Source organism: Blennius ocellaris (assembly GCF_963422515.1).
Source record: "Blennius ocellaris genome assembly, chromosome: 16".
Lineage (NCBI taxonomy): Eukaryota > Metazoa > Chordata > Actinopteri > Blenniiformes > Blenniidae > Blennius > Blennius ocellaris.
Window position 1 is genome coordinate 4,759,774 of NC_137665.1, and position 13,104 is coordinate 4,772,877.

The window sequence follows — 13,104 nt, forward strand, 5'->3', positions numbered from 1 at the left end:
TTCCATTTTATAGAAAATAAACATCTCTAGGAAATACTATACACAATTATATTAGTACATCACATCTTACATTTAAACAGCATCAAATACTTATATACACCATTAAATAATGAGCTTCATAAAAGAGAAAGTTTGGTGTGGCATTTTTGCACTTTTTTTTAATGCTCTAATACTTAAATATGTCTCCTTTTTGATATGACCAGTACTTTAACTGTCGCCCTGTGCGGGCCATTGTAATATAGCATGGCAGAGTGAAAACAGGCTACATTTTAGATACACAGACAGACAGGTGGGTTATGGGAATCTGAGTTAAATGCATGTCTCTCTGCGCGGCTATGGCATGTGAAAAGTGTTTTAACAGTTAATACCTCTGAGCTGTACATCGATATGACGTGAGATGACCTGACTTGTGTCGGAGCCCTCATCAGCGACCTGTCCAGTGATGATGGTGGCATCTACTGTACATATTGAGTGTGCACACAGTTGAATTGGACTCCTAAACAGAGTTCGTTTTTTTTTTTTTTTCTTGTTTTCATATATTTGTGTGTGTGTGTGTGTGTATATATATATATATATATGTATATATATATATATATATATATATATATATATATAAATTTCTGGAGAACACAAAGCCTGACATATACCAAGGGTGACGCAATGATGTTAAGTCATAATGCACATCAAAATACATCTCAGAAGATAAGAGCATCATAATAAAATACTGCGTCCATATTTTTCTGTACTCTTCGTTATGAGAATATGGAGAACCTGTAAAGCACGTCATCATGTACAGTTTCCTTAGTTGTTTCAAGTTGTGTCTTCTTTTAAATCACAAACACGCACATTGGGATAGTACATCCAGTGGTTTGCTGTTGCTTTTTTTTTTTTTTTCTTCCATTTTTTTTTGATGTACACACCTTGAAGTGGAGATGCACTTTTTCACATTCACACAGGCACATATATGCACAAACACACTCGCGTTGTGGTTGTAGAATGATAATGCTATGGATATCACGCACGCACGCACGCACACACACACACGCACGCACGCACACACGCACACATGCACACATGTGCACCTTTTGGCCCACAGTCAAGGTGGCCAGAGGGATGTTCCTGTCCAATCAGTGTCCGCCAGGTGTCTGAATATGATAGCGACCCATCTGAAGGCAGAGCACACGCATTTCAAACAGTTCCCATGTGCACCAGGCTCGAGGCACACAGTCTGAAAATCGCAGCCTGTCCACCTGTTAAACTCTGTCACTGCCTTCTGCCTCGCAGAAACGGGCTCAGTTGAGAAAACACATTTCTCGGCCGGGTTCAGGGAACAGCGAATCTCTGCAGAGCTTCTCTCCAGGGTCCATATTGCTCTTAGCTCTACCTCATCGCAGCCTTTTCACCCCTCCCCTCTTCTGCCCCACGGGCTGATATGCCTGTCTGTCATCAGTCTTCACCATGTCTTTAGGTATAGGTGGTCATTCGGACAGCATTTGTCTTGGCTGGATAGGAGGTGCTTGGTGAGGCGGTCGTGTTGGTGGTGAAGGTGGTACACAGGAATATCTTACAGGTCCTGCAGGGGAAGGATAGATAAAGTCTTATAAATACAAGGCACGGGCATGCAGAGAGAATACAAAGACTAAACTAACTAATTCGATGCATTATTTGCTGCAAAAGCAACAACATACGCAGGCAGGTACCCTGCAGGTGGATGCGCCTCTCGCGCAGACAGGCCACCATGACCTGTGAACGTGACACTGTCCAAGAGCGTTTCTGCAGCTCTCTGCAGGGTGAAGGCACAGAGGCGAGCTGGCTGCAGTGTGCAGGAGTGGGAGATGGATACAGCTGGTCAGTGGACCGGCTCTTGCGTGGAAAACACAGCAGGGCCACCTTCTAATTTGGGCCGGTGGTATTGGTGGAGCACTTTTTTTCCCCACGTAGCTTTCTGCAGCCCCCCAGTATCTTACTCTCTCTCTCTCTGAATTGCCTTTAGCTGTGGATTCAGACCAGTAGGGATGCCCTCTGTCTTTCAATCTTTCTCTCTCTCTCTCTTTAAAGTCGTTTATCACTCCGTCCATTTCTGTTTACCTATCTAAAGTCACACTCAGGTTCTCTCCAGATCTATATCACAGTGCCTGCTGTTCATCCCTCTTGATGTCCTTCTTCCTCTCTTTCCATCTCTATCTTTTTTTTGTTGTTGTCAACCGCTCTCTGATGTAACTGCCCCCGTTCGTCTTTTTGTCTGGTTCCCCGCCCCGGCCTGTCTCACTTGCACTCACCACACGTGTGTATGTGTGCGACGCTCACAGGTAACCTGTTAATGAACCTGTGTGGACGCAGGCAGCATGCGTCCAATCACACTGGAGAATCATGCAGCTGAAGGCAGTTTGTGCGAACAATTTTCTTCCAGTTCTGAAACCAAGTGAGCACGGTTAGAGGAAAAATTTCTGAGGGGACCCATGGGTGGGGTGATTGCGTGCTTGGGTGTGTGTGTGTCTGTGTGTGTGTGTGTGTGTGTGCGTGTGTTCGTGTGTGCCTGCTCTTCCCTTTGATTAGGCTGCTCAGCGTAAATTGGCGCGGCACAGACCCACACACACAGACCTTCAGATCCCTCAGCTGATGACAGCTCTGCCTCAGCCCGCTAACAACAATCTCTCTCTTTCTCTCTGACTCGCTCTCCTTTTCCCTCTGTTTTCTCACACTCTATTTCTGCCGCTTAGACGTGGGAGTTGAGGTGAAGAGAGGTGGGGAGAGAAGTAGACAAGATGAGAAAGAAGGAAGGAGAATGGGATGAGGAAAGGATGAAGGGAGAACGACTGAATATGGAAAAAGGGAGATGAGAGGTGAGCAGAGTGAGAGACTGAGGGAGCTGAAGCAGCAGGGGAGCACGGAGGCAAAAAATAAGGGGAACGGGAAAGAAGGGAGGGAGGAAGGAGAAATAATGAGAGAAAGAAGGAGAGAAGCGGTGGAGAGAGCATGTGGGGAGGATATCAGGCGGTTATGGTGGGTGGGGTGTTTTGATCAGCAGCCAGCTTTTCATTCCTGTCAGTCTGCACAGAGGAGAACAGCAATGGAAGAGAGAGAAAGAGAGAGAGAGAGATGCAGAGAGGAGAGGGAGGATGGGAGGCTACTGCCACTGCTGCCTCAATGCACCGCTGCTCCCTGCTGAATGTCAGCACGTCTAACTCTCTTCACCGCCCCCCCGCATTTGACCTTCCTCCATGTGCTGCTGTGTGAAAACATCAGCACTAGATGGCGTCTATCCCACAGGATCATTGAACCAGGAGGCTCAAATGATGGTGACCCATTATAATCACCCTGACAAGAAGTCACAGGAGTAGATGTTTCGTAACAATATTCCACAAAGGAGTCCTGTGGTGTTTGATGTGATCTTAGCTTGTCAAAGTCATTCTGCACTTATTGATTTGGCCTGGGAGAGGGCGAGTTTGTGCCAACGCACCGCGGACACCACCTGAACTCTAATGTTTAGCCCTCCTTGAATCTGTTGTGGAGAAGAGGACAATTGTGTTTTCTGATTTTGACTGGATCCCATATCCAGTCATGAAGAATACAGCTGAGAAGGGAAGGCAAGGGGGATGATTTTATTTAAATGTTTTTGAAGATGGAAAAATATGCATTTGTTTTATTGAGCATGGCTTTCCCTTACCTCGTGTTTAGGACATTTGATGGAGAAGTCATCCTCATGGAATGTGCACCCTGAACAGGGAGAGAAAGCAGAGTAAAAAAAGGGAATGAGTTACAGCTATACATTCATACAATCACAACAAATGAAGGACACAGCAGGAGGTGGATGTGAGCAAAAAACATTTAAAACACTTGTAAAAATCACAGATACTTGGCAAAAAGTATCGACCATTGAAAAAAAAGGGAAGGAAAAAAGAAAGGAGATGAGAGAAGGATTGCAACAGAGGAAAGGGAAAGACTGAGTGGATGAGTTGCAATGCAGGCAGGCCGATATGGCTGGTGCACTCAGCAGGATTAAAAAGGGCCTTGCTCTGCTCCCTGTGCTGGCTCGACAGACGTGGCAGGCCTTCTAATCCTCACACTGTACTTACTTGGCATGAGGTAATATAAGGGGAAGCTATGTCACACATGTGCTGACACAAAGACACACAGATGTATTGACAACAACAACAACAACAACAACAAAATGATCATATATAGAGATATTTTGGGGAAACATGCACAGACTCCTATAGAAGGTACACAGGAAAGTGTGAGACCAGCAGTTAGACAGGAACATGCACATACACACACATGCTTGTTCAATCCCCAGACAGCAACATGAATGGATCCACAGGGGTTGTGGTCAATAACGCACACATATCCACCCTTCTCCATCTATCTCTTTCCTTTCTCCTTCTTGCACACTCCAGGGTCCCACTTTCTTCTCATCATCGCCTGTATTCACTGCTCCCCTTTCTTTCCTGTTCTGCTCTTCCACAGCACTCTCAGACAACCCCTCTCACTAAAAACTGTTATTCCTAGATACATTTTGCTTCTTTCTTTTAAGCTGTCTCTTGACTGTTTTTTCCCCCTCTCTCTTCAATTCAGTTTTTTTTTCTGCTTGTCTTATTCGTTTCCTACCTGTTGTCTTCTCAATGCACACTCACTTCCCAATTCCTAAAGTCCTTCCTCATCTCTCCTTTTTCTCATCGGCTTTTCTTGCTATCTCATCCCTTGTTGCTCTCTTCCTCTCTCGCTGTGGTCTCTTACCTATCTCTTTGGCGCAGACATAGTGGTATTTATGAGAGCAGCCTCTCCAACAGCAGCTGAGGGACGCCCCCACAATCTGGCACTTGTAGCAGCTCTGGGGTTAGTCAGACAGATGGACATATGGACCAAGACCAGTAGAAAAACAAACAAATTGACCAATAGAGACATGTGGGGACAGAGAGGAAAAAGAGGGGGAAAAAATGTCAAAAGTTAACAACAAATTCAGAAAGAGGCTGTATTTAGTGCTTCATTTATCTTCTCATTCAGGAAAGGTCTCCGACTCATTGGTCGTAATTGCCATCATACCGATTGGGCTGAGTTCTTGGCAGCTTCCTTCAGTCCGTATAGCCTCCCAGCTACCATAATTATTCCCTTGGTCCAGATGGCACAGTTTTCATGGGCCCAGTGCTCCTTAGCCTCTGCCTCCATTTGCAGCCTTTGGAACACGCTGTCATTGCCCTCTTGGTCCCTTGTTGCCCCTGTGCTACTGCGCTGGGCCTGAAGTTGCCTCATCCTCTTGAACCTCTCTCTTAGTGTCAATCTTCGAGGACCGCCCTCTCGACCCAATCTTTCTGTTCTTTCTGCATGTCGGTACCGGCACTGATGGTGCCTGCCACTACTGCTCTCTTGATTTGATGTTTCAGGATTTTCCACCTTTTCTGGGTTGCCTTCCTCCTCCTTGTTTGGAGAGTTGTCTCGGTCTTCATTGTTGCTCTTGTTGTCATCGGTCTTGTCTGACTCCTCCCTTAAAGGTTCTGTGTGCCTGACTGAGGTCAAAATCTTTCGTGGAACTCCATCCTCTGTGTAGTAGGGTCCACACAAATCACCAAGGTCTCTATAGTTTGCTGGCTTTCCACAAAGACTACACGTAAGACACCTACCAAATAAGTCTCTAGTTACCGTAGGCCCCTGTAGCATGGCAGCAGTGTGCGGGACTACCTTTGCAACAGTGAAAGGATTCCTCATTCTTAGTATTCCTTTTTTTCTTCTTCTCTGGAATATTACAGCATCCTCAGGCTTGTTGACTATGGCGCACCACGAAGAAAAGTCTCTTGAGTTGTTAATGCGTACATAGGGACAAAATGATAGCTTCGAGTTTTGATGGACTGGCCTGCGCCTGATTCTTTTTATAGAAATAATCTCAGTCCGTTGTTCTGTTACTGTTACTACAGGCCCCACCACACTTGTCTCCTGTATTTCTGTTGGATCTTGTTCTTTTTTTCCCTCCTCTTCTTTTTCTCTTTCTTCTTTTTCGGCTTGTTCACATCCTGCCGCTCTTACTACTGCCTCAATGACCTCAATAGCGTCTTTCATTCCAGGCTTTGGCCCAGGCTTTTTATAGACTTTCAGTGGTTTTCCAGGAGTTTGTTCAGGTGAGGTTTTGCTTCTTTTCCTTTTAGATGGACTTGCAGATGGTTTTCTGCCTCTCCGGGGTTTTTGATTGATGTCTGAACTTGATACCTGTGGTGCCCCTTCTATGAGCTCGTCTGTGCTGATGGGGATTAGTTCTGTGGACTCTTTGGGGCTTATTTTCTCCTCTACACTTTCCTGTATTTCTGCAGGTTCTGGTTTTGTCTCTTCAACGGTCTCAGCTTCTTCTGAAGGAGTTTGGCCTTTTCTCTTTTTCCTCCTCTGTTTTAGATGCATCTCATGGTTGTTTTTAATGGCCCTCTGCTTGGCTAACCTTGGTGTTGTTACTATTAAGCTTTCTGTTTCCAGGGCCAAGAGTGATGCATCTGTGCTCTCCACCATGGCCCATCGAGTTCTCTTAGTTCTGGCAGCCTTTGTGGCTCCAACAGATTCAACTTCCGTGGCTTGTTGTGTCCACTCACTTGGCGCTCTGGCTGCCTTTGGGTCCTCTGCTGAACTCCAAACCCTCTCAGCAATGGCATCCTGCTGTGTTTCTGCTTTGACATTTACCTTTCTTGTCACATTCTTATTTACAACCTGAGCTTCCAGTCCAAGTGTCGCCACATCGTGTATTGATACCTCTTGACTTTCTTCATGCGTTTCTTTTTCTTTTGTCTCTGCTTCCTCGTGCTGTTTAACACGATCTTGTACAGACTCAGTTATTTCAGTGTTATTTATGGGTATAGTTGCCTCACCTTCCTTTAGGACTTGTTCAGACAGTGCCTTGGTTGTCACATCCTCAGTTAGATTGCTCTCGAGTTGTGGAATTGGGGGGTGTTTCTTCGAGCTCGGAGATGTAATCTTCTGCACCATGGCCTCGTACTTCTGCCCTCTACCTTTGCGTGGTGGCAAAACCTTTGTTTTTGTGGGGCATTGTGGAGGTATGAGTGGAACCTCACTGGTGACGTCTGGACCACTGGTGCTGGAAGGAGCATCTTTAGTTACAGTGGGCCCCACAGCTGCTTTTTTCGGTGGCCCTCGCTTTCTTTTGGGACCTCTGGCACTTTTATCATTGGGTGTAGGAACAGGTTCTTCAAGCACAGTAGATTGAGTTGGTTTCGGTTTGGGCTTAGGACCCCTCTTTTTCTTTAACGGTGTTGTAGAAAGTTCTGTACTAGGTTTTCGTTTTACTGGAAGAGTTGTCTTTTCATCTGATTTGTCAGTGAAGACTGATGGTGTCTGTGATTCAGGTGGGCGTCCTAAAACATCTGTCTTTTTGCCGGAATTAATGACAGGAGTTTGCTTTTGTTCTACAATTTTGAGGTCTTCTTCCTTTAGACAAACATTGCTGGATTTAATTTCTGGTAGTGTCTGCGCTAAACTTTCTTCCCCTAAGATTCTTACTTTTTCTTTTGACATTTTTTCTTGTGAGGGCTTTCTTGATCTCAAGACCATATTGTTACTCTCCTTCTCTGGTGCCTTTGCCTCATGGTGTGCTGGATTTTCCTCTTGTATTTGTTTTGTATCCTGGCTGACTTGTGATATTGTCATTTTTAGGCTTTTTTTGCTCCTGCTTTGCAATCCTGTTAAGGTTTGCACTATTTCTTCTTGTTGAGCTGCCTTTGGTTTTGAAACTGAGCCTTTCGGGCGACCCACAGGGGCCTTGACAGGTGCAGTATCAATGTCGGGCATAACGTCTTCAAACTTGGGCCCAGGCTTGAGTCCAGGCTTAGTACCAGGCTTTGGAGCTGACTTCGGTGGAATTGGTTTTGCTCCTGGTTTTGATACAGGTTTGGGTGCAGGTTTTGATGCAGGTTTCGGTCCTGGTTTTCGCTTTGAAGGAGTCTCAGTCTTCAGTGGAAGCTCTGGTTCATTTGGCACAGGTTTTGTTGTCGGTTTAGGTACTGGTTTTGGCCCGGGTTTTGCTCCAGGTTTTATTCCAGGCTTCAAGCTAGGTTTGGGTCCTGGTTTTGGACCTGGTTTAGCTCCTTGTTTTTGCCCAGGTTTTGGGCTTGGTTTAGAGCCAGGTCTTGATCCCGGTTTTGGGCCTGGTTTTCTTTTCACATGAGGGTCAACTTTTGGTGGAAGATCTGGAGCATTAAAGGAACGAGTGCACATTCTTGAGCGAAAACTATCAGTTAGCATTTTAGGAGTGTGGCTCTCAATAGATTCCTGATGAGTGAGGTCCATTTGCTCAGAAAACAACATAGTTTTGCTTGGAGGCATACTTGTTTTTTTTGTTGGTGAGTGGTCTTCCTCCTCTTCCTTTATCCCCTCCCCTTCTAAGCTTAGCTGCCGCCTGATTCCTACACCTGAATGCATGATTCTCCTTCTGCCCCTGGCATGCTTACGTCCAAATGCCCTTGGTTGAGCAGATGGAGCCACGGGCTCTGGCTTGGCCAAAGGGGTAACAGCACTGGCGCAGCTGATACCTGGTTCCATGTCCTCATCCCCTTTTTTGGGGGAGGGTGGAGTGTCAGCCCAGGAGGGCGCTGAAGGAAGTATTGACTTTCCTGGCAGCTGAGGAGAGTCTGGCTCCAGCACTTTAGCATCACTGAGGTCAATATGATCCCTGGTCTGAACTAGAGGTGTTGTCTTGTCATTGAGAGCAGAAAAGACTGGCATGGCAGACTGAGGTTGGGGGGCAGTGTCACCAATGGCTGACTCTCTTGCAGACGTATCCTTTGCTGTGGTTGCAGCTGCTGCATTTGGATGGGCAGGCGCCCCAGCAAACTCATTGTCAGTATGGACCTCAGCACTCTGGCAGTCTGTCCTGCTACTGACATCTCCAGAAGATTTCTGTGGGCCACTTGTATTAGCCATGTGCTCCTCAGTTGATGACTGGCTGAGTTCATCCCCTTCCTCCAGACCCTGCCGAACCTCTGAAGACGACAGTGGAGAAAGAGATTGTGGTTGTTTCTGTGTTTCTTCTTTTTCATCTTCATTACGCTCATCATCTCTACCCTCCTCTTCTCCTCCCTCATCTTCTTCCTCTTCATCATTCCCCTGATCTCTGATCTCTCTCTTGTTAGAGTTGTTGTCTTCTAAAGCCTCAACTTGGGGGGTTGGAGAGGTGTCCTCTGAACTGTCCTCCTTCTCTGTGGAATATTGATCATGTTCGATGTCACCCCTTGTAATAAAAGGCAATGTTTTTGCTGAGCTCTCAGATGCAGTGGGAGACTCTGATTTAAATGCCTCTGATTTCATTTCTTGGCCAAAATGATCTTTGTGGCTAGAATCAGAAAGAGCCGCCGGGGACTGCTCAACTAAATCTCGTGCATCAGGATCATATTTATCCTGATCCCCTTGGAAAGCTGTCTCCTCATAGCAATAGTTCTTTTCACTCATTTCTACATTTACTTTACTGAAAACAGCAGGGGTTTTATCTTCATCTGACCATTTTTCCATCTCTTCTGCCAATTTAGTTGTGTCTAAATCACTCTCATGATCAGGAGTTTGTTGTGTTGCTACTTCGTCTTTATCAATTGGTTTCTCTGTCCAAGCTGATTCCTCAAAATTCTCTTTGACAGGCTCATTGATATGCTGTATATCCGCCGGAGAGTCTCTTTCCTGTTTCATAGGACTGGATATTGTAATACTTGTTGGTGACCTCTCGTCACCAATGCTCTTCACTGGAGTACTCATGCCATCTCCTCCCTGTCCTGACTGACATCTACTAGGTTCTGGTGTAAGGTTGTGCAGACCCGAGTCACCAGACCTGGTAGACATATCATCTGGAGATGCCATGGAGCATGAAGACGCTGTGTCCAGACTCAGTTGTGTATTGTTCAGGGCCTGGGCTGGACTTCTGCCCTGGCCAAAGTAGTAGTAGCCCCTGTCAAGTGGTTCGTCACTGCTACTGGAGTAGCCCGTCTCGTGAAGTTCCATGGGCAACTGTTGGTGTTGTGGGGTAGAGTAAGGGTCCTGTAGGGGGCCTGCAGGAACACTACCACTACCCTCAGTATATGGAGGACTTTTGTATTCTTCACCCTTTTTGGATGATGCTCCACTTCCAGCACTGCTGTTGCTCCCACCACTGTTGCGTTTACTCCCTTTCTTATTTGCAACCAGGGCCTCTGAAAGAAGCAGTTGCTGGACATTATTGGAGATGTTCTCCACCTGAGAGGTGAGGGCATTTAAACTCCACAAGCTAGGGTTTGATAATAGCTTCTCTGAGAAGCGTTCTTTCATGGTGGGAACCTGCTGTGTAGTAGTGTAGCTGTGGGAGACTGCATGTGATACATTGGGTGAAGGGTGTGAGCGAGGGGGCATCAACATGGTGTTGGCATTGGCTTGTTCCTGCATGCCAGTTGAGGAGGATGAGGAAGAGGAGGCTGCCCCAGGGGTCATGGGTGGTTGGCCGTACTGGAAGGACTCTGGATTTGTCATTAGAGGTGACGGGGTGGAACTATATGATGGGGAGCGCCCCACCGAACGCGCCGGGGAGTGGCTTGAGGAAGGACTGCAAGTTTGATAATACTGTTCTGGCGATCTCACTGGTAGATCAGAGAGACAGTAGTTTTGTTGAGGTTGGCTGTAGTGTTGGTATTTAGAGTGAGGTTCCTGGGGGTTGGTCATACTTTGTAAAGGAGGCTGTGGCTCATAACCTCGAGTTGAAGGCTGCTGGTAACCATAACTGTTTGGGGTTGACCTGTAACCCCCTTGTTTCAGGCCGCTATGGCTGCTCATCTGTCTGCCATACTGGGAAGTTGGTGGTATGTTGTAGCCTTTATAACAATGAGGCATAGGGCTGCACTTTTCCATATACGGTGATGGAGAGGGTGAGTGCTGCGGATAGTGCAGATGACTCTGGGGGTACATAAGAGGTGAGGGTGCAGGGTTAGGAGGATGGGGCTGGTGGTGGGGACTAGTATAGGCTGCGGTTGAGGGCTGGTGGCATTGAGCCTGCGAGTGCCCCAGCATGTTGTGGTCCATGTACTGTGAAGAGCTAGGTGCAGGGGTACCGGTAGCCTCCAAACGGGCCACTATGTCCTGGTCATACTGTGCTAATTGAGCTGGGTCCTCCCACTTCTGCTGAAGGTGGCCTTCACTCACATACTGGGCGGAGTAATTGCCAGGGCCCATGTGGTTATTGTAACCCCCAGGACTCTGCAGATGTTGACTGGGGTTTGGGGGTGGCACTTTGTTCCCTCGAAAAGATTTTTTTGCCTGTGAGGGGGCTGGACCCCCGTTTCCACCGCTATTTCCTCCAGTGTTGCCAGGGTAACCAGGGTAGGTTTGCTGGCTGTAACAGTCCTTGGGTCCTCCTCCAATTCCTGGTCCTCCAGCTGCAGGCATGCTGGTTGGGTTTGCCAGGGCTTCATAACTTGACCTCGGGTGCCCAGGGCCTGGGCCTGGATGTGGACCTGGACCTGGGTGCGGGTGCTGGGGGTGGGGATGATGAGGGTGTTGTCGATAGGTCTCCAGGCGGGATAATTCATGGGGCTCCTGCTGGTAGCAGGGTTGGTTGCTGTGGTAACCACCGCTGCGCTCACGGAAGGACTGCATAACTCTCTCCGCCTGTAGCCAGAGCAGGGAGGGGGAGGTGAGGTGAGATGGGAAAGGGGGGAAGGGGGGTTGGGGGTTCTGAAGTCAAGGAGATAGGAAGAAGGTGAGAAAGAGGGAAAAAAATGCGAAGGTTAGCAATGGATATTGAATGCATAATAACATGCTAATATATAATTAATTTGTAATCTCATATCTCATTTGTAAGTGGGAGTAAAACGAAAGTTCCTGACTTCTTGCAGAACATCTGAAGATGACATTTGTTACAATCACATGAACACATAAACCCCACTCCACCCAACACATATTAACAACTCAGTTATTGAACTTTATTTTATATTGCTCACAGTATGAACAGCTGTGTTGTTTTTCACATATTTGAAGAAAAGTGTGTAAAAGAGCTCCACAGTTCTGCAAGCTTCAGCATCTCTTTTAGACTATGGAGTTGGAAGGATGCTTGCATTATGCAGCCACTGGCGTGTGGGTTCTTAAATCATCTATTTATTTACCAAGTAAATAAATTATGTGTGCATGTGGGTGAATCTTTGGAGTTGTGTGAGCAGGCCAAGCAAATTTTCACAGACTGCAGTGACATCTGACAAACATATATGTTGGGTCAAAATGCTGACTGAGTCAGAACTCACTTACATAACCATTATGTTTATTTAGTCATTTCCAATTGATTTGTTCAGCAATTTGTCACAGTTTGACATCAGGCATGATCCCCAGACTTTCTCTCTCTCAAATTTTACAGTTTATTATATAAGGGAAGCTTTTCTGGCTTCCATAAGGGATTCAACTGAGTTCTATTTTTCTTCTCCTCTCTTCATCCTGCTTGCAGATGCAAACTCCAATTTCCTCCAAGGGGATGCAGGAAGTGTTGCTGTGTGTGTTAACGTGTACCAGTAGGAGTGTCACAAAGTGTTTGTGTTTGTTGTGCAGTGTGTGTCTGTTGCTGCTTGTGAGTTCATGTGGCTGGAATCCTTTGCCTCTCTGTGCATATGTGCAATTGCGTTGTGTTTTTACACATCCATGCAAAAAAGAAAGGAAGAGAGGAGGGACTGAGAGCGAACTACTATAAAAGGAAAAGAGTCACCTGGAGACAGAGCTTTGAGCCTGCGTGTGTGGATGTGTGTGTGCTTGTGTGGTGTGTGTGTCATCTAGTTTCAGCACAATATCCCGGCATTCAACCCGCCCTAGGGACAGTGGTGCATCCCACCAGATGCACAGTAGCATTATTCATCTCTGAAACACACAGTGTGATGGTGTGCACACGTGCTTGTGTGTCTGTGTGTGTGTGTGTGTGTGCGTGTGTGTGTGCGTGTGTGTGTGTGATGAGGAAAAGCAGTGTGTGGATATTTCGTGCACTCATTCTTGTGCGTGCATGCCTGAATGTCAGTTCGCGAGTGCAGACGTCCCAGTGTTATACTCTGCAGGTCTACCGGTTTTGGCAGCCCTTTCAATATACACACAAACACACAACAAATACTGACAAGTACAATCCCAGACTAA

At 46.6% G+C, this 13,104-nt stretch overlaps 1 protein-coding gene across 1 annotated transcript; it reads right to left on the reverse strand.

The window, feature by feature from the left end:
• Positions 1-1,464: 1,464 nt before the first annotated feature.
• Positions 1,465-11,595, reverse strand: rai1 (retinoic acid induced 1; the record flags this gene model as incomplete). The annotated part of the gene is made up of 5 exons (XM_080511888.1): positions 1,465-1,573; positions 1,689-1,813; positions 3,668-3,717; positions 4,738-4,831; positions 5,044-11,595. 5 exons carry the CDS (start codon positions 11,593-11,595, stop codon positions 1,465-1,467), a joined length of 6,930 nt encoding a protein of 2,309 aa, XP_080368014.1.
• Between the last annotated feature and the right edge of the window lie 1,509 nt (positions 11,596-13,104).